The 18,799-nt window shown below is 49.7% G+C and overlaps 1 protein-coding gene across 1 annotated transcript in view; it reads right to left on the bottom strand.

Annotated features, from left to right (window-relative positions):
* The window catches only part of TDRD9 (tudor domain containing 9), a 2,559,831-nt gene that overhangs the window by 1,207,984 nt on the left and 1,333,048 nt on the right, over positions 1-18,799 (bottom strand). Inside the window, exon 23 of the mRNA XM_069638191.1 lies at positions 15,111-15,211. Coding sequence (XP_069494292.1) covers positions 15,111-15,211 — 101 coding nt within the window. The remainder of the gene's footprint in view (positions 1-15,110; positions 15,212-18,799) is intronic.

Here is an 18,799-nt window from a genome sequence, read left to right as displayed (position 1 = left end):
GAATTCTCTGTTTAGGCTGAATTTCCCTCCCTAGTGAGTCCCCCAGCAGCTTTGCTGGATTTCTGGGGTTTAATTTTTTCTCCTGCCAAGAGTGAGACTCTTTTACCCTCACTCCTGGACATGTTGAACTGTGTTATCTTGGACAAACCTTGTGTTGAATGGGCTATGGGGTCTTTTACTCCATAGGGCCTCATGTATTTTTGTGATGTGGGTTACACAGCACCCTCTGTGCCGTGACCCAGGGGTGTCCTAGGGACTCCCCAACATAGACTCCATACCCTGGGACTGACTACTGTCTCCCAGGGCATGTAAAGTCACCAAAGACTTTGCTAGTCTTGAATCCTGAACAGAACCAGTACAAACCATCATATTGTGGACGTACTGGCTGGGGCAATTCGATTGCCCCAGGGTCTGTTAGTCGAGGGGGCACGTCTCCGTCCCCCCTGATCGAGTTTTGGCTGGTGGCAGTGGAAACTACGTTTTATATTCGACCGCGAATATTTTCCTATGGGATTTCCCATTGTTTTAGGCTAACACATTTAATTATTTATTTACGGTAGCCTTAAACATACCACCGGTTTATATATTTATTTTTATAACTCCGGTTGGGACTTTTTGCCAAAACTTGATTCTAAAATGGCGTTGGTGTTCGCCTCTGTAACTCTGACCCAAAGTGGAGCCCTTTGTTCCACTTTTGGCGGGCTTCTCCACAGAAGCCCTCCAAAGTGGTGCCACTCTGTCTGGGGTACTTAGGAGGGGTGGAGGGGGATTTAGGCACCCTGGACTGAGTTACCTTGGTAACTCAAGTCGCACTCCGTCCTGATTGGCCCAAGTGGTGAACCGCCCGGCTCACCACTTAGCATGTTTGAGTGACAGCTAGGCTGGGTGAATGGGGGTTTGCTGCATAAAAGCAGGGCTTTGGGGACTGGAACTTCAGAAGTCGCCACAGGACCAAGAATCCGACGAGGGAAGAGCTGAGCCGACCTGCTTCGACGACACCACCCGGTGGAGCCCTGCTGAACCGTCTCACCACTTTTCCCGACGACCGAGGAGAACTCTTAACGGAGTGGCTCCTTCCCTTGACTGGTGGGGACAACCAGTTTTCGCCTTCTTTTCGCTTCTCGAGGTATCTCGTGGCCGCCTTGCCAGTGCCAAGCACCCCGGCAACCGGAACCCCACCACTTTTACCCCAAACCACGAAAGTCGGTACAACCCTTTAACCGGAGGACTCCGCGGCTGGTTTCTTCCCGGGCAGTGCAACGACCCTCTTCTTCTACTCTTCAGCGAGAACTTCTTCTTCCCTGACCGACGTCGAGCCTTGCTGCCACTGCCTGGAACAACTGCCACCGCTGGAGGACCCTTTTCGCTTAAGGTACCGTGTTCCGCCTGGCTTCCCTTGCTACCGACTGTACGGGGTAGATTTAGCCCCCGGCTTTCGAACCTGGGAGTGCCTGGGACACCCTGGCTAAACTTTCTAAGCCACTCTACACTCTTTCTAACTCTCTGCAAGACTTTGAATCCCTAATAGCAGTGTGATCTTGGGCACATTTTCGCTCCGGCTACTCTAAGAGTGGGCCCTGCCTAGTGACTTTTGCTCACCTGTACTTCTTTGAACCTATTGCAAGTGTTCTGGATCTTAGAGTGGTGTGTTTAACCCATTTCTGCTTTTTCTCTCCCTTTCTTGGAAACTACTAGAGTGTCATCTAACGTTAAGCACTCACCTCTGTTTTAATTAAGTGGTGTTAACCTAGAGTTGTCTAGATAGGAGAAAGGATTGAATCTACTTTCGTTATAACTGTGTTTGAAGTGTTTACTATATTTTGCTAGAGTGTTTTTAACTTATGTGTATTTTAAATAAATAACTATGTACTTTTGAAACCAAGCTCTGGTCAGTGTTTGCTTGTGCTATTGTATTTTGGTACCTATTGTGTATACTTTGCATACTGCCTAACTCTTCTTGAGAGAAGTCTGACTGCTCAGCCACAGCTACCAGGTAAATCTGGGTGGTACAGACTGCTAACAAAGGGGTTTACTGCTCTACCTGTAGTCTTAAATCTTTTGCAGTGTTCCCCAAGGGAACTGCACAGGTTTCTGCCTAACAAGGCGCGCAACTTCAGCGACAATAGATCCCTGTTGCCAGTCGATGAAGCTAGGAGCACACATGCTCCAATGGAACAATTGAAACGTTTCCACACAAAATTTGGAAATGGGTGCAAATTAGCTCAGAGAGCAACTGGAGGACTCCCAACACTGAAGCGTGTGGTAAAAATCTGAAGATGGCTGCCAAAGCAAGGCTTAGGGAGAGGACTGTCATTTTCTTTTATTCAGGATTGCCAGCCTGACAGGAAATATTCATGAGCATGTGAATCCCGCCAGACCCTATGCTGGAGAATGGAGGGTAAAATAGAGGGATCTCAAACAGATCATTCACAAGGTGGTCAAGTTATTTGGTAGGGACTCAACGGCTGAACCCACTATTGAAAGGGATAGCCAGGCTGGCGAAGGGGGCAGGGGCCGGAGATCGGTGTTGGCCCGGTTCCACTATTACGAGGAGAAAACAAGAATTTTTGACAGGGCCAGGAAATGGGGGCGAGTCTTACTGCGTGAATCCATGATAACTATCTTTCAAGACCTGTCTGCATTCACTATGGCCGGGCGACAAATGTGTGCCACTCCCCCCCAACCAGATGGCTTAGCTAGAAGGGTGCAATTTACTGCTGGGGGTTCCCCTTCATGTCCTTTGAGTAAGAGACCCATAAATTCAAGTTGGTCACAGAAGATAACATCCAGAGGGTCATGGGGGAGTTAATGGGCCCTCCGGTCGAACAAACACAGGAAGACGAAGGGACAATGGCAGATGGCTTTCGGAAGGTCAAGCAATCTGCCCCGCTTTCTTAGTATCTGCAATTACTTGCCTAAGGGTTCCTCGAACGTAAACCTTATAGTGTATTTGTTTCTAGACCTCCTACCTGGTATTGGGTTTTTACCATGACTAATTGAAGCTGGACTGTTGCCAACGCATGTCCTAGTTCTGGTTTCATGTTTTTAATGTGTTCACGTTATTGTATGGCAAGTTTGTCTTGTACAGCACTCTGATGCCTGCGGGCTTTCAGCGCTTTATAAACAAATACAAAATAATCAAGGGGCCCATGAGGGGAAGAATCCCTGGCTCTACGGAGTTAAAAAAGCAATACCCCTCCTGAGGGGAAAACCTTTAAGTTTCTTGGGGTGGCTGGAGCTCTCATGATATTTGTCTGGGTGTTTAGCCTGGTCTAGAAGCATTGACAATTCTCTCATGATGGTTTTTGAAGTGGAACGGGGGAGGGAACAAGTTACTTACCTGTAACTGTTGTTCTCCAGCATGGGTCTGGCATGGATTCACATGCTCATGAATATTCCCTGTCGTCAGGCTGGGAATCCTCGGTATAGAAAAAAATCAGTATCAGTTTCGTTTCTGATCTGTCTTTCTCAGTAGTAACCAATCACTGGTCTCTGGGTCATACTGCCCCCAGCCAATGACTGCCCTCTCCCTAAGCTCCGCCCCTGGCAGCCATCCTCAGATTTGGTTGGTAGCATGTGAAGTGGCAGTATGACCAAGTGAAGAGCCGCAGAGGGGTAGGCGGGAGGGTTCGCATGTGAATCCATGCTGGAGAACAACAGTTACAGTTAAGTAACTTGTTCCTTCTCCAGCATGGGGTCTGGCATGGATTCACATGCTCATGAATATAAGAATACATAGCAGTATACACATGCACAACCACGGGAGGTGGCAAAAGGCTCAATATCAAGCAATACAACAACTCAACATTAAGCAACTCTTACCTCCTCACCAGGCTCACCTTAGGCGAACAGGTTGCGCAGCACTGCCGGGCCGACTCTGGACTCCTCCCTGGAATCCCGGGCGACGCAGTAGAATCTCGTGAAGGTGTGCGTCGACCTCCACGTAGCAGCCCTGCAGATGTCGAGCAGGGGCACACCACACAGGAACGCCGTAGTAGCAGCGATCGCTCTGGTCGAATGGGCCCTCGGACGGCCTGGCAACGGTCGGTTTGCCAACCGGTGACAGTGCATGATGCAGCCGGAAAGCCATCTGGAAATGGAAGTCTTTGAGAGAGCCTTCCCTTGATTCACAGGTCCAAAGTTCACAAGCAGCTGTTATGTCTTCCGAAAACTCTTTGTGCGGTCCACGTAGAACTTCAGCGCTTTAGCTACATCCAGCAAGTGCAGAGTCCTCTCAGCCGGCGATGAAGGCGACGGGAAGAAAACTGGCAACACCAAGGGCTCGTTGAGGTGGAAGTCCGACGGCACCTTGGACATGAAGGAGGGGTGCGTCCTCAGCACCACCCTCGCGTCCTGAAAAGTCAAGTATGGAGGCTTGCAAGACAGGGCCTGGATCTCTCCCACTCGTGCAGAGGTGATGGCCACGAGGAATGCTGTCTTCCACGACAGAAACTTCAACGGCACTGAATGCATAGGCTCGAATGGGGCCCCCATGAGCCTAGTCACCACCACGTTGAGCTCCCACGCCGGGGCAGGGGCCTTCACCGGCGGGAATGATCGGAACAGTCCTTTCATAAATTCCTTCACCAGTCGATGAGACCACAAGGACGCCCGTCCTGTAGTTCTGGAGTAACGTGAGACGGCAGCCAGATGTACCTTGATGGAAGCGTGAGATAGGCCAGCCTTGGCCAAAGACAATAGGTACGGCAATACTTGAGGGGCCGTAATCCGCAGAGGGTTAATCTTCTGTGCACGGCACCAGACAGAGAACCTCTTCCATTTGTGTCCGTAGCACTTGAGAGTTGAGGATGCCCTGGCCTTCGCAAGAACCTCTCTGCAGTCGGCCGGGATGTCGTATCCTCCAAACTCTAGTGCTGCAGGAGCCAGGCCTGCAAGTTCAGCGACTCTGGTTCGTGATGAAGAATGGCGCCTCCTTCTCTGGAGAGAAGATCCGCGTCTGTCGGCAGCTTGACTGGTGTGGACGCTGACAAGTCCAGAAGGTCGGGGAACCAGATCTGCCTCGGCCACGCCAGTGCAACGAGGATCATCTTGCACCTGGACCGCTTGAGCTGGTTGACGAGCCGGAGTAGCAACGGCAACGGCGGGCACGCATAAAGGAACAGGCCGTCCCAGGGGAACGAGAAAGAATCGCCCATGCTCCTCGGTTGGGGAAACCTGCTGGCGAGCCTCCGGCAGTTGGAATTCGCCGCCGTCGCGAAGAGATCAATCTGGGGTTCGCCCCATCGTCGGAAGAGTCGGTCCACTTGATCCTGGCGCAGTTCCACTCGTGGCACGAGCGCAGCTCTCTGCTGAGTGAGTCGGCGATGGTGTTTTTTATCCCTGCCAGATGAAAGGGTACCAGAAACATCCCTTGGGCGACAGCCCAATGCCACAGATCCTGGGCTTCCTTGGATAGGGCAGGGGATCTGGTTCCGCCCTGCTTCCGAATGTAAAACATTGTGGTGGTGTTGTCGGTGAAGATCCTCACCACCTTGCCCTTGAGGGACGGAAGGAAGGACCGGAGGGCCCAGAACACTGCACGGAGCACCAAGATGTTGATGTGGAGAGTCTTCTCCTCCGGGAGCCAAAGGCCTCTCGCGTGGAGACCCCCCCCTTGTGCGCTCCCTAAACTTCCAGGGAGGCATCCGTCGTCACAGTCACCTGGTGGGCCGGGGCTAGGAAACCTGTTCCCGCCGTCAGATGAGAGCGGACACCCCACCATCGTATCGCCAGACGGAACGCTTCGTCGAGCGGGATCCTGTCTTCGAAGCTGCCCGTCGTCTGGATCCAGTGGGCGTCGAGGAATTCTTGCAAGGGCCGCATCCGAAGTCTGCAGTGGCGCACCAGATAAATGCAGGAGGACATGATTCCGAGGAGGGACTTGATAGACCTCACTCTGGCCAAGTCCGTGGCTAGCAGACGGTGCGCCTTTCCCAGGATGGTCCTTATCCTTTCGTCAAACGGTGAGGCCTGCCGCGCCACTGTGTCGTGCTGTGCTCCCAGAAACGGGGCGACTTGCGACGGGACCAGGTGGGATTTTGGAAAGTTGATGGAGAACCCCAGGTCCGTGAGCAGCTGGATGGTCTTCGCAGTGTGTTCCACGGCGAGCTCCCTTGTCCTTGCCCGTATGAGCCAGTCGTCCAGGTAGGGGTAGACGTGGATCCCTGCAGGCGCAGCCGCCACCGGTGCTAGGCACTTGGTGAACACCCTGAGCGCCGATTTTAATCCGAACGGGAGGGCCTTGAACTGGTAGTGCCGCCCTTTGACCACGAACCTGAGGAACTTTCGGTGTCTCTTTAGAATAGGGATGTGGAAGCATGCATCCTCCAAGTCCAACGACGACAGGAAATCGCCCTCCTCCAGCTGTCCCAGCACTTGTTGGAGGGTGACCATCCGGAACTTCTGTGCCTTGATGTATTTGTTCAGTCGTCGCAGGTCCAGGATGGGACGCCATCCTCCTCTCTTCTTTACGAGGAAGTATCTCGAGTAAACTCCGGAGCCCCGAAGCCTCTTTGGAACGAGCTCGATGGCACCTTTCCTGAGCATCGCCCTTACTTCCAACAGCAGTTGAGGGACGTGATTTTCCTTCCTGGCCACGGGAGGAATGCGGGGGCACTTCTTCTGGAACTCGAGGGCGTGCCCCAGGGCCAGGGCGCCCAGCACCCAACGGTCGGTGGGGATGGACTCCCACACGCTGATGAACTTCGTCAGCCGGCCTCCCACCGGGGTGCTTCGGCGGGGGCCCGACCCGACGGTCGGTTCAATCTTGCTTGGAGGCCTCTTTGCCTCCTTGACCACCTTGGTGACGACGGCGGGATCCACCCGACTTGCCGCGTCCCTTGTAGGCCTCCTGCGACGAAGATATTGCCGCTTGACGGTATGTAGAGGAGTTGCTGCCGGCTTCCTTGGAGGCACCCTGTCTGCCTCTGGAGCTCCGAAAGGACGGGCGTCGCTGTTGGAGCACACCCAGTGCACGGGCCGTCTCCGTGTCCATCTTGATCGCCTGAAGGGACACATCAACCGCCTTGCCAAAAAGGTTGTTCCCATCGAAGGGCATGTCCAAAACCTTGGTCTGTACGTCCTGGCGGAAATCCGTCGCCTTGAGCCATCCTCGTCATCTCAGGCAAACGCTGTTGCCCAACTGACGGAAACCGGTGTCGGCGATGTCGGTAGCCACCGTAATGGCGTGGTCAGAGGCAATCTCACCTTCCTGTAAGATTTCCAGGGCCTCAGCCCTCTTGGCGTCCGGAAGGAAGTCCAACAGAGGGGCGATCTTGAACCACAACTCCCTGTCGTAGCGGGCTACGATGGCCAGGTCGTTGGCCGCCTTGATGGTAGTCGCTGCAGATGAGATGACCCGTCGTCCCATCGCATCCAGCTTCCTACCCTCTTGAAGTCGAGGCCGATGCCCCCCACCCCCCGCTTTCTTCTTGGCCGCCGCCGAAACGACCGAATCCGGGCTAGGTTGCGCCCTAAGGCACAAGGGGGCAGCGTCGGGGACCCGGTACTTCTTCTCGTACCGGTCCCTCTTCGCAGGAGCCGTGGCAGGGTTCTTGAGGAGGGCGAGCCCATCATCCCAGATGTCATCAAGAAGCGGTACGGCGAGGACAGTCTTCCTTTTAGCCTTGCGCCTTTGGTAAAGGAACCCTTCCTTCTTTTCTTCGGGGCAGAGCTAGAAATCATAGCATGGAAGGATCCAATCTCGTCGGGCGGGGACGCCCGGGCAGGGGGCGACGGGGGACGCGTCCCGTCGTCGCCTCCGTCGTCTTCCATACCCATCGTAGTCGTGTCCATGCCTGTATCATCCCTGTGGGTAGTGGACCGGGGGAAGGCAGAGAAGGCCGCAGAGGCGGGAGAGGAGAACTAGAATGCGTCGTCCTCCTCTTAAGTGGTGGGCTCTCCGAAGGTCCTGGCTACTGTTCCCCCGTCGGATCTTGCTCAGATACCTCCGTCGGGGGAAGGGGCAACCTAGTCCTTCTCTCCGAGCAGAAGGACTGGAAGGCTGACAAAATGGCCACCGAGGTGTCCTGCGGCGCTGGAAACGACGGGAGCAAGGGCTCTTGAGGAGCTGCGTCTGCGAAACCGTCGCCCTCGTCGGGATCCCTCACGATGGGCTGGGCCTCCTCCACGACTTGGATGAGCTCCTCTTCAGAGGTCGTGTCCGTATCCACGATGGCCACCAGCCCCTCCCCCACCCTTTCCAACAAGGACATCGTGGGGGTCTTCTCGATGGGCCTGAAAGACGACTCCCTCCGCGGTGGCAGGGAGACTGGATCCTGAGGGCGCCTCCACTGGTGTAGCCTCCACAGGCTGAGCCAGGGCCGCGGCGACATCCTCAATCGAGGTCTTAGCAGGGTGAATTAAGGCCGTCACCTTCTGTACGCCTGGGGCCTTCACCTTGGGGGCAGAGCCGAGCCTCGCTCCCCATCTGCCAGAATCTTCGAGATCGACCGGGGCCTCTCCAGAAGCTTTGCTGGGTTCTCGGACTTCCTCTTACCCGAGCCAGAGCGTTGGCTCGTGGTTGATGGCGCCGGGGAGGATGCGCCCTGCCTGGCAGCCAAGGAGCCTGACCGTTCGGCGCTCCCGGTGCCCGCGGACTCGCGGTGCTTAGCCTTTTGTTGGGCCTCTGTCGCCGGGGCACCCTCACAGGACTTAGAAGACCGCTCGGACTTCTTTTTCTTCTTCTCACCTGGCGGGCTCTTACCTTCCAGCCAGTTGGCGAGACGGAGGTGGCGATCCTTCATGGTCCCCTCCGACATGTTCCCACAAAACGCGCAATCCTTTTCCTTGTGCGTCTTGTGCTTATGGAGACAGTAGAGGCATAACGAATGCTCGTCCTCCTTGAAAACGTTCTGAAGCTGGCATCCAGGCCAGGTCCTGAACAGCTTCCCGGGCGTCGAGCTCCCTTTCTCCTGGGCCATGTCCGGGGTAGGCCTCGGAACTTCTGGAATCCTCCAAAGCATAACTCGACGAAATCTTGACCCTTGAGGGGCGTAGAAACTCCGAAACGGATCCCCGTTGATCGGATGTAGAAACGGTGGGGTTTGAGGCTTTATTTAACAGAAAAAATGAGAAAAGCTCCTGAAAAAAGCGCGAAAACGTAGCAAAAGCTCGAGAGCTACAGCACGAGGACTCCCAACACTTGAACGTGCGGTAAAAATCTGAGGATGGCTGCCAGGGGCGGGGCTTAGGAAGAGGGCAGTCATTGGCTGGGGGCAGTATGAAGCAGAGACCAGTGATTGGTTACTACTGAGAAAGACAGATCAGAAACGAAACTGATACTGATTTTTTCTATACCGAGGATTCCCGGCCTGACGGGGAATATTCATGAGCATGTGAATCCATGCCAGACCCAATGCTGGAGAAATGAGGGAACCGTGACTATGGGAAGGGGATGTTCTTAGCTCCCCTGGGGTAGGGGCTGCTGGGTTTACCTGGGATGTGCATTTCAGAGATTTAGACGCTCTTTGTTCTGTAGACTGGGCTGAACTGGAAGCCCCCATGCAAATGTTACGGTTCGTTCTTGAGATGGGGGTAGGGGAGCATGGTTCCGTTTACGGGTGAAGACTTGGAAGGATGAAAACCAATATAGTGCCCAGTCAGATACCAAGAGTATCATGGAGCCGCTTAATGAGGATAGAATGGTTGATTGTGTCAAAGGCAGTAGAGAGGTCAAGAAGAATGAGAACAGCAGGAGAGAGAGTCAATATTTGCTAGCAGTTCTTCACAGGTGTTCAGGAGCGCAATTTCCGTGCCTCTGGATGTTCAGAATCCAGAGTGATGGTCATGTGAAGAACCAACGAACTCAGTGTGTTGGTCAGTTAATGGATTATAAGGCTACAGGTGGCCATACAAGTTTTACCTTTGGTACAAGCCTGTACTACTATGTCAGAGTGGTAGAAGTGGCGGAGCAGCCAGGTTTATCTCAAGAGTATATGAGCAGTAGCAGAGATTACACAAGGGACCACAATTACTGTGACTCAAGCAATCACTGACTCAAGGGTTCAGGTAAAAAAATATAAGTATATTTATTTTTAAACCATTCGTTATAAACACAACACTTCTACGAAACTTCAATAAAAACCACACATTAAATATACTACAACTAACCAATTCACTTTGTACAGTAAGTCTCAAGGTAAGTACCCTATGTTTGAATGAACCGGTGTTATGAACAAAACACGTTACCGCGAATACAATTGCGATCACTTTTTGACAGTTCGGTCTACTAAACTAACGCGTATCCGTGACATGAAATGCTACCGGGGCAAAAACACACTTAGCACTCGATACCCAGAGGGAGTTGGAGACAAAAAAAATCACAGGCAATATTTTGGTTAGGCAGGCAGAATCAAGAAACACTCAAAGATAGGAGTTCAAAAGTCAATGGGCCGGAGGCAGGGTCAAAAGATACTGGGGCCAGTTGCCGAAGATCACACGGTCAAACAGTTCACGATTCAACGTAGCCAAAAAAGTACTTCGATATTGTCAATGTTCGGAAGCAAAAGTTATAAGAAGGACGGAAGGCAAGGGCAAGCCTTGGAAATGAAGAAAAAGGGATTCACCCAGTTTCCTCAACAGAACACAGTACCTTGTGCCTGTGGTGCAGCTGGTGCCCTGCCTGTTGTTCCTATTGGTTTCCCTCAGACCCACGATTCCTGGAGCTTCGTTGTGAAGGAGGATGTCTGAAGGGGGTCTGCAACACACAGATGAAGCCGGAAGCAGCAACAAGGAATAAAAGGTGCGCTCCTTAAAAACAGGAGAGGCTCTTCAGGTGGCTATCCGGACCACTACAGCAGTGTGTAGCGATTTCGACCAAGGAAGAGGATCCTCTGGCTGTAGAAGATGAGCTGGTTATCCACACCAAGCTCAAGGGAAGAAGATTCCGGACTGGATCTTCTCCAAGTCGTTGAAGGGAAGATAGCTCAGGACTGCAGCAGGGCTTCACCGGGACGGGGTAGTTGCAGCAGCCATCGTTCTCTCTGCTTCTCTTCGGTTCCTTGTAGTTCTAGTGGCGACTCTCTGACTTCTAACCCAAGAGACCTGCCTTTTATACAAAAAACACCCATTCACACAGCCTGGCTGTCAATTACCCAGCAGGGGGGTTATCCAGCCCAGACAACTACCCTGGCCAATCATGACCAAGTGCGACTTGTGTTTCCTAGGATACCCTGTGCAGGGGTTGACTACACCCCTTCCTCACATTCAGCCCACCTAGACACCCAGGCGCCTGGTGGAGGGCTTCTGAACAGAAAGCCCATCAAAAGACGGTGAACAAAGAAGGCAAACCTAATTTGCCGCGCAAAGTAAGACACAAGAAGGACTTTAACAAAAAGAAATGGCGAATAAACCCAACCAGAGCCAAAAGAAAGACAATATTGTCAAGTAGGTTTATGTTCGAGGCTAATATAATAACCAAGAACAGTACCACATTTATCTAATATAATCGCAGTAGAAAAGTTAGGGTAGATACCACTGCCACCAGCGAAGTCTAAATGTTAAAAAAGCGAAACAATGCTCTAGGAGTTACAGATAAAAAGGGATACGAGTTAACCCATTCCAGTACTCCATGGACGATGTGCTGCACTGGATCTGTGGTAGATTGACTAAGTAAAGTTAATGGTAACTTTACCCTTTTCTGGGGGACAGTAGTCGCCTCAGAAATGGAGTCGAGGGAAGTCTTAAAGACAACCCTGTGCCACGGCACTGAAAGTGCTGTGTGAGACACAAATAGAAGGGGGCTGCTGAAGTGGTGTGCTTCAAAGTCCACAAAAACAGATAGAAACACATAGCAAAATACATGTAAGAGTGGGGGAAAAGCTCTCACTCTTACCAAGTGGAAAAAAAAACTCCAGAAGTCCAGCAAAGCTGCTGGGGGACTCACTAGGTGAGGGAAATTAGCCATAGATGAGAATTCTCCCTAACAGTCATGTAAAGAACCAACAAGCTCAGTGTGTTGGTCAGTTAATGGATTATCAACTTCTCCAAGAGTTTCCCAAGTAAGGGTGTAGCAGAGATATGGTGGTAGTTTACGGGAAAGGAGGGGTCGGCTGAATGCTTTTTTTAGCAAGGGATGCACGATGGAGTGCTAGAGAGAAGAGGTGAAGAGCCTGATACTAGGGAGTAGTTGAAGTCAGCAAGAGCCGGAACAAGGGAGAAGATCTTCTTAATGGTTCTGGAAGAGCAGGGAGACACCGGTTATGTCCCAGATCTCATCCTTCCGGCAGTTTTTGGGGCTCAAAATTAACATACATAAATCTTTGATTATGTCAGTTGGTACTGTATGGAGAAGAGGGTTCAGTTTAAAGGGATGACAGTCGAGAAGGGGGCCTTACATATCTGGGAATTCAGCTAAGGCTCTTACTGCGCTGTTTTCTTCCAACTATGCCTCAATACTTGCGATATTGAAGAAGGATTTGGTGAGGCGGGCCCCTGGGGTGCTCTTGTGGAATGGGGGGAGGATCTCTGTTAAAAAGAATGTTCTACCCAGATTGCTCCATCTCTTTTTGAGCCTGCCCAAGGTGGTTCTGTAAGCTTCCTTCCGATAACTGAAAGCCCTGCTAGCCAGGTTCGTAGACAGAACAAAGTCCCCAGAATTAAACATTTGACGCTAATCGTACCTAGGGATTGGGTGGGAGAGGGGGGGAGATTTACCTATCCAGACCTCCCGATTTATTATAAGGCGGCACTGATGCAGGTGTTGATGGAGCATCTAAGATCACCTGGGCAACTATTGGACCTTTCGAGGATTTCGAGGCACACCTCAAGAAGATTAGGTATTATCTGTGGTCTCCACCAATCACCTCCTACTTTAGGTGTTCTTTGGTCCATATGGAAACAAGCCAAGTCTAAGGTTCACATGCCCTCATGGCCGTCCCCGCTATCGGCGGTATGGGGGCCCCCATTAGATCTTGCCAATCGGGGCTTCCGTTATTCCCAGATTTGGCGCGACAATGGGTTAGAGAGGGTAGGCCAGCTGTTCCTGGAGGGATGCTTCATAGGAAACATGCTGTAGCCGATGTGCTGGGTAGGGAATCAATGTACATTTTTAACTATATCAAGGTCAGAGGGTTTCACATCGATGGGAGGTGGGAGATCTAGGGACTTGACTCAATTTGGGGGGGGGTTTAGTTAATTGCAGAGGGTCGCAGGGAAAATCTTTCATGCTTATATAGGGCTATGAATACACCTGAGGTTGCAAATAAAGGCCTTCCAGTGTGGGTGGGCAGGGCAATGCCGGAGTGGACATGGTCCAAGATATTTAAGATTGCCTTCCATGTTAATCTGTTTACGTCCACCATAGAACATAATATCAAGGTCCTGCGCTGATGCCATAGAGACCCAGTCAGGATCTCCAAAACGCTTTGGGGCTCCTCCCCGCTCAGTCCCCGGGCCCGCAGCCAACATGTCACATGGTTTCATATGTGGTGAGCTAACCCGGTGATTCAGACCTTTTGGTCAGAGGTCCCAAGTTGGATGAAAGTTATAGGAGTTCCTCTAGATCCAGATCGACTCCAGAATCTACATTTTGTCCCCCGCTGGATTGGCAGGAGGCGAGGCTCCCAAAACTATGGGAAGCAATGTTTAGAGTGGGTAGGATTACACTGTCGCAAAAAAAGTGGAAGACCCCAGGTGCCCGGATAGCGCGGTCTGGGAATGAAAATTAAAGGACATCTATATGATGGAGACGTTCACGGCTATTCTGAATGACCACATGGGATAGTTCCAGGAGGAGTGGGGTCCATTGATAAGCAAATGTAATTTGGGGTGGAGGGGAGATACAGTGGAAGGGGACAAATAAGTGGTGAGAGATGTAGGGCTTGGAGAAATGGTTGGGGAGTGATCCCTCCTGCTTAATCAGGAAGGTACCCTAAATATTGTTACAGGCCTTACTCCTTGAAGATGGGTTCACACCTGGCTAATTTAGTGCTGCTGCTGTGTATAGAAGCAAGCATCACCTGAGTTTTGGATGGTGGGGGGTGGGGATCTTTCAGTTGCTATTTCAGGTTGTTTTGGGATGCAGAATATGTATGCTGTAACTGCAAACTTATTAGTTTGAATTTAAGTTTTATTTTTAATTTTACAAACACCTGAACCCTATAAGAGTTCATCACACCCACTCTCAGGTGTTAAACTGTACTTTTGTCTGGTGTGTTCTGTTGGTCATTTTACCAAAACATGTAACAAAGCCCAAGAGCATAACCACGAAAATACACCAGAATATGAAAATAGCCTACAAATAGCTTTTAAACCTCTGCCATTTGATTGGTCTAGTGTTTTCCGTTTAGATGGGAGCAGGGCGCTCTGACATTTTCAGTGCCAAATAAACATACCACAAAGCAACAAGACAAAAACCAGGCACAGGCAAGTGTGTACGTGTGTAAGTGTGTGTGTGTACACATTATGTTAATTAGATAAATTATCCAAAAGTGGCTCTGTTAGGCTCCGTTAGGACTGCGTGCGAGGACTACCATGGTATTATGGTATGCCTAACTGTTGGAAATATGACAGCAGCAAAGATGTAGGATACACAAAGCAGGAGAATTTAGTTTATATCACAACACACCAGGATACAATGTACAGAAAAATATATTAATTTGTATCTAGTCTCAATTCATTCCTTGCCAATTCACACAAAAGCTTGGCATTAGACCAATCGGTAGATATTTTTAGGGCTAAAGCAGCATGTACTGAAAGAATTATGTGAGAAGTACGGCCCTCCCACTGCACTTCTGGCTCTTAAATTACTATTAACAGGCAAAAGACCAATAAGACATTGCTAGATTGTCATGCTTGTGAAACTGACAGTTGAAAATGATGTCCCGCTCTGCCAATGATGGCACTCACATTTATTTCTTCCATTGCCTTAATTTGAGTCAGAACAATGTGTAAGCCACAGTTTTTATTCATTGAAATGTCAAGAAACAAACATGTGAAAAATTGAATAGACAGCCAGTAATAAAGTGTGTGACTAAAATAGGAAAATCAAGACCGGCTGTGAAATATTTGACCAGCATATACTGTATTCCTGTACTATTACTTTTACTCATTGAAGAGCAATCAGTTAACTTAAAATTGTATACACAATGGAAATGCTTAGATGAACTTACTTTGAGCCGTCAAAGGTAATGGATTTCACTTGACCACACTGTCTGAACAGAGATTGAATCTGTTTCTGATAGAGAAATCCATACGGAGGCACGTTTTTCAACTGCAAAGTACATAAGAAATGTTATTGTCTTTAGCTTGGGGAGACTTGCAATGACCAAGCCCATTTGAACATTAACAGCAGCATACATTGTTGTAAAATAAGCTGCAAATCATTAGGCAGTACAGCCCAGACATATAGATCCTCCTCGTTTATTGCTTCATCCATCTGTGACATGTCAAGGTCCAGGTGATTCAACAGCTACAGTCACGAAGACAGCTCAGTGGGTTGAGCGCTTGCTGCGATCTGAGAGATCTTCAGGTCGCAGGTTCGAATCCCGGGAAGGCCAATCTAGCCTTTCATCCTTCAAAGGTGGATAAAAACCAAGTACCAAATTTGGAGTAATCTTGCATGGAAATATTCTGATAGGGCCATTGATCCAGCACTGTCAGGGGTGGGAGGGAGCCCGACCCCAACATCCCTGGGTGCCAAGGAATGTATAGACAGTCCCTCTTCCCACCATCTCCGTACCTGCCTGGACGGCACCAAAAAATAAATAAATAAATATTTAAAAAAAAAAACAGACCAGAAAAGAAGAGCCAGTTCACCAAGACACCAAGAGAAACATTCTAATACAGCAAAGTCGTGTAGAACTGGAGGCAGGGTTTAAAGCCCTTAGGTAACCTCCCAAGCCCTCCCTTTCAAAGCAAGGTAGGCCATTAATAGAGTAAGTGGCCAATCAAGAGAAGAGGAGGGATATATAAATACGATCTTGGGAGTTGTTTGGGGTGGGCTGCAATTGGGTGAAGACTGGCGGCAGAGGACGTTCAAAAGACCAGAAAGGGCAAGAGAGACTGGAGTGCAGAGACTTTTGTTAAGGAGGAGGTCTGTAGAGTGTAAGCAGTAGTGGTAGATTAGGAGTGGTGGTAGTAGTGGTAGTGGATGGGAGTAGCCAGCAGAAGACATTATTGGTAGAGGGGAAAGGTGGTAGTAGAGGGTGAGCAGGGCACCATATTCCTGAGTAACTGGGAAGACAGTGGAGGTAGAGGTATTGGCAGAGTGGGAACAGTAGTCGTGTTAGTTGAGGGAGGAGCAAGTGAGTAGGAAAATAGAAGTTAGAATTAGAGGACAGTAGGAAGTGGAGAAAGATTGAGGAAGGCAGGCAGAGTGGTGCAGCTGATCGGTGCAGTCTTGGCAGCTGAGTGTGCGCTCTACATTTTCTGAAGGAGGAGCGAGTGTTCAAAACTATCACCCTCGCGAAGCGAGCAGCCGAGTGGTGCAGTCTTGGCAGTGTATGCAGCCTATGTAATTTGAAGCCCAAGATCTGGATCAAGTGCAACCTGTAGGGTCCTGGAAGGGATAAAAGTAACCTCTGGAAAGGTGAAGAGTGGGCTATTTGTTGGGCTAAAGTAAAAAGTAAAAGCAGATTTGTGACAATTAACAGATTCTGCCTAACTGGTTGAGTGATAAAGACAACTGACATCTACGACTGTACGAGCACACTTTTACAATATATCTGGCAGTAAAGAGGTGGCGTGGCTTGGAAGTTGTGCTCATGTCACCAAAAGGGCCCTGTAGCCAACATCAGGGAAAAAAGCAAGAGGAAGCCTTGTCTAATGGCTCAGATTTCTCCTTCGCCTCATTTGCCTCTATCCTCTCCCCCTCTCAACCTGATCCTATCGATCTTGTGTATGTGACGGTTATGCCAGTTTTGCCTACTGACCCTGTAGAGAATGGCAATAAGAACGGGTCTTGTGAGGCTCCAGACCTAATGGACGTATCCTATGTCAGCCATGGTCAGGGCCAAGTCAGCAGAGGCAAAGAGCGTGGGGGTCAGACGGTGAAGGTTTTTCTGGTGAAAAAGGTTCAGTCTCCCGTCCCTAGGCAGGGATGCCCATTCACTATGGAGGAAAGGGGACAGGACGTAAGAGTAAGTTATGTACAGAACTACAGGTTGCTGCTTTACAAATGGACTCAAGAGGAACATTTGCAATGAATGCTATGGAAGCCCCAGTGTCCCAGGTAGTGTGTGCTTTAGGCTTGAAGGGCAGATCTCAATTGGCAAGAATGTAACACAGTGTGATCCAGTTTACAATCCACTTTGAAATCGTCGATTTAGAGACAGGATCACCTTCTCTACCAGCTGCCACTGAAACAAAAAACTGGTTTGTCTTTCTAAGTGGTCTTGTCTTTTCCAGATAGTAGATGACTACTCTCCTCACATCAAGCGTGTGGAGACTTCTTTCTGCCACGTTAGTGGGGTTCTGGAAAAAAGTGGGTAGTTCTATTGAGTGGTGGAACTTTGAAATAAATGTAGGTGCAAATTGTGGGCGAGTGCGCAGAACGACCTTTTCTTTGTGAATCGTGACAAATGGGTCTAGGACAGAAAGAGCTTGCAGTTCACTAACTTTTCTTATTGAAGTGCCTGCCATCAGGAAGGCGGTTTTAAGTGAGAGCCTTAAGGCTCGCCTTATGTAAAATGGATATCCCATTAGTATAGTTAATATCACAGTTAGATCCCATCTGGGACGGAGCGTAGATGTTCCCTAGGAAGACCGGTAGCCAGCGTTTTAGGGGAACACCTATAGTCATAGTTGGAAGAACATAAAGGTGTTACCGATCGGTAGTGATGAACAGCCCGGTAGGGACGTCTGGGGCTGGGAGGTGGAACCCAGGCCTGGGAAGTTGAGAGGAAAGGGTCAGCCATAGCGCCAAAGTTCTCAGTCCATTAGGACTAAGTAACCCGAAAAGGAAAAGAAACCAGCCATTCTGATCATTAAGTTTAATAAACACCCTTGAAATGTATTGACATTAGGAATCAGTGTGGTTCTTTGTGGCGGGCCACCCAGTCGCAATATGTTTTATGTAAAGAAAGTGCTATATAGTAAATAGCAAACCATAATCATTAAAGGGAATTGCATAAGAGGTGCCCTAAAGCTCCATCTGTCAGGAAACGGGATTTAAGTTTCCATTTATAATACCCTGACAACTTGAAAAGCTACATGCAAGATATTACCAAAATGACCATTTGGTAAGCTGTAGGTTTGCTGGGTCAAAAATGTGGTTTTGACTTAAAAATAGTTTTAAAAACAAATTTGGATTTCCCCCTTTAAGTTATTTACCTGTAGCCATTGTTCTCCAGCATGGGTCTGGCATGGATTCACATACTCAGGAACATTCCCTGTCCTAAGGTTGGGAATCCTCTGTAAAAGAAAAATAAATCTTCACTGTTTCTCCTCTAAAACAATCAATGTCCTCTGGATCATACTGCCCCCATCCAATTACTGTCCTTTCCCTAAGCCCTCCTCTGGCAGCCATCTTCAAATTTGGCAAGCACGTAAAGTGACAGTATGATCAAGAGGAGCCACAGAGGGACGGAGGGAGTGTTTGCAAGTGAATCCATGCTAGAGCCATGCTGGACAGCAATAGTTGCTGGCAAGTAACTTAAACCTTCTCCAGCACAGGGTCTGTCATGGATTCACATGCTCATGAATAAAGAATACATAGCATTACAACATTACACAATCACGGGAGGTGGCAAGGATCAACAGAAGCAATTAAATCTTACCTCTGAAATAGGCTCACCTCAAATGAACAGCTTGCATAGCACTGCTTGGCGGATTCTTGACTCCTCCCTGGAATCCCTGTCGC

Source organism: Ambystoma mexicanum, chromosome 14, assembly GCF_040938575.1.
Source record: "Ambystoma mexicanum isolate Mex_15411 chromosome 14, UKY_AmexF1_1, whole genome shotgun sequence".
Classification (NCBI taxonomy): domain Eukaryota; kingdom Metazoa; phylum Chordata; class Amphibia; order Caudata; family Ambystomatidae; genus Ambystoma; species Ambystoma mexicanum.
The sequence above is the reverse complement of the archived record's forward strand: the minus strand, read 5'-3'. Positions and strand labels throughout refer to the sequence as shown.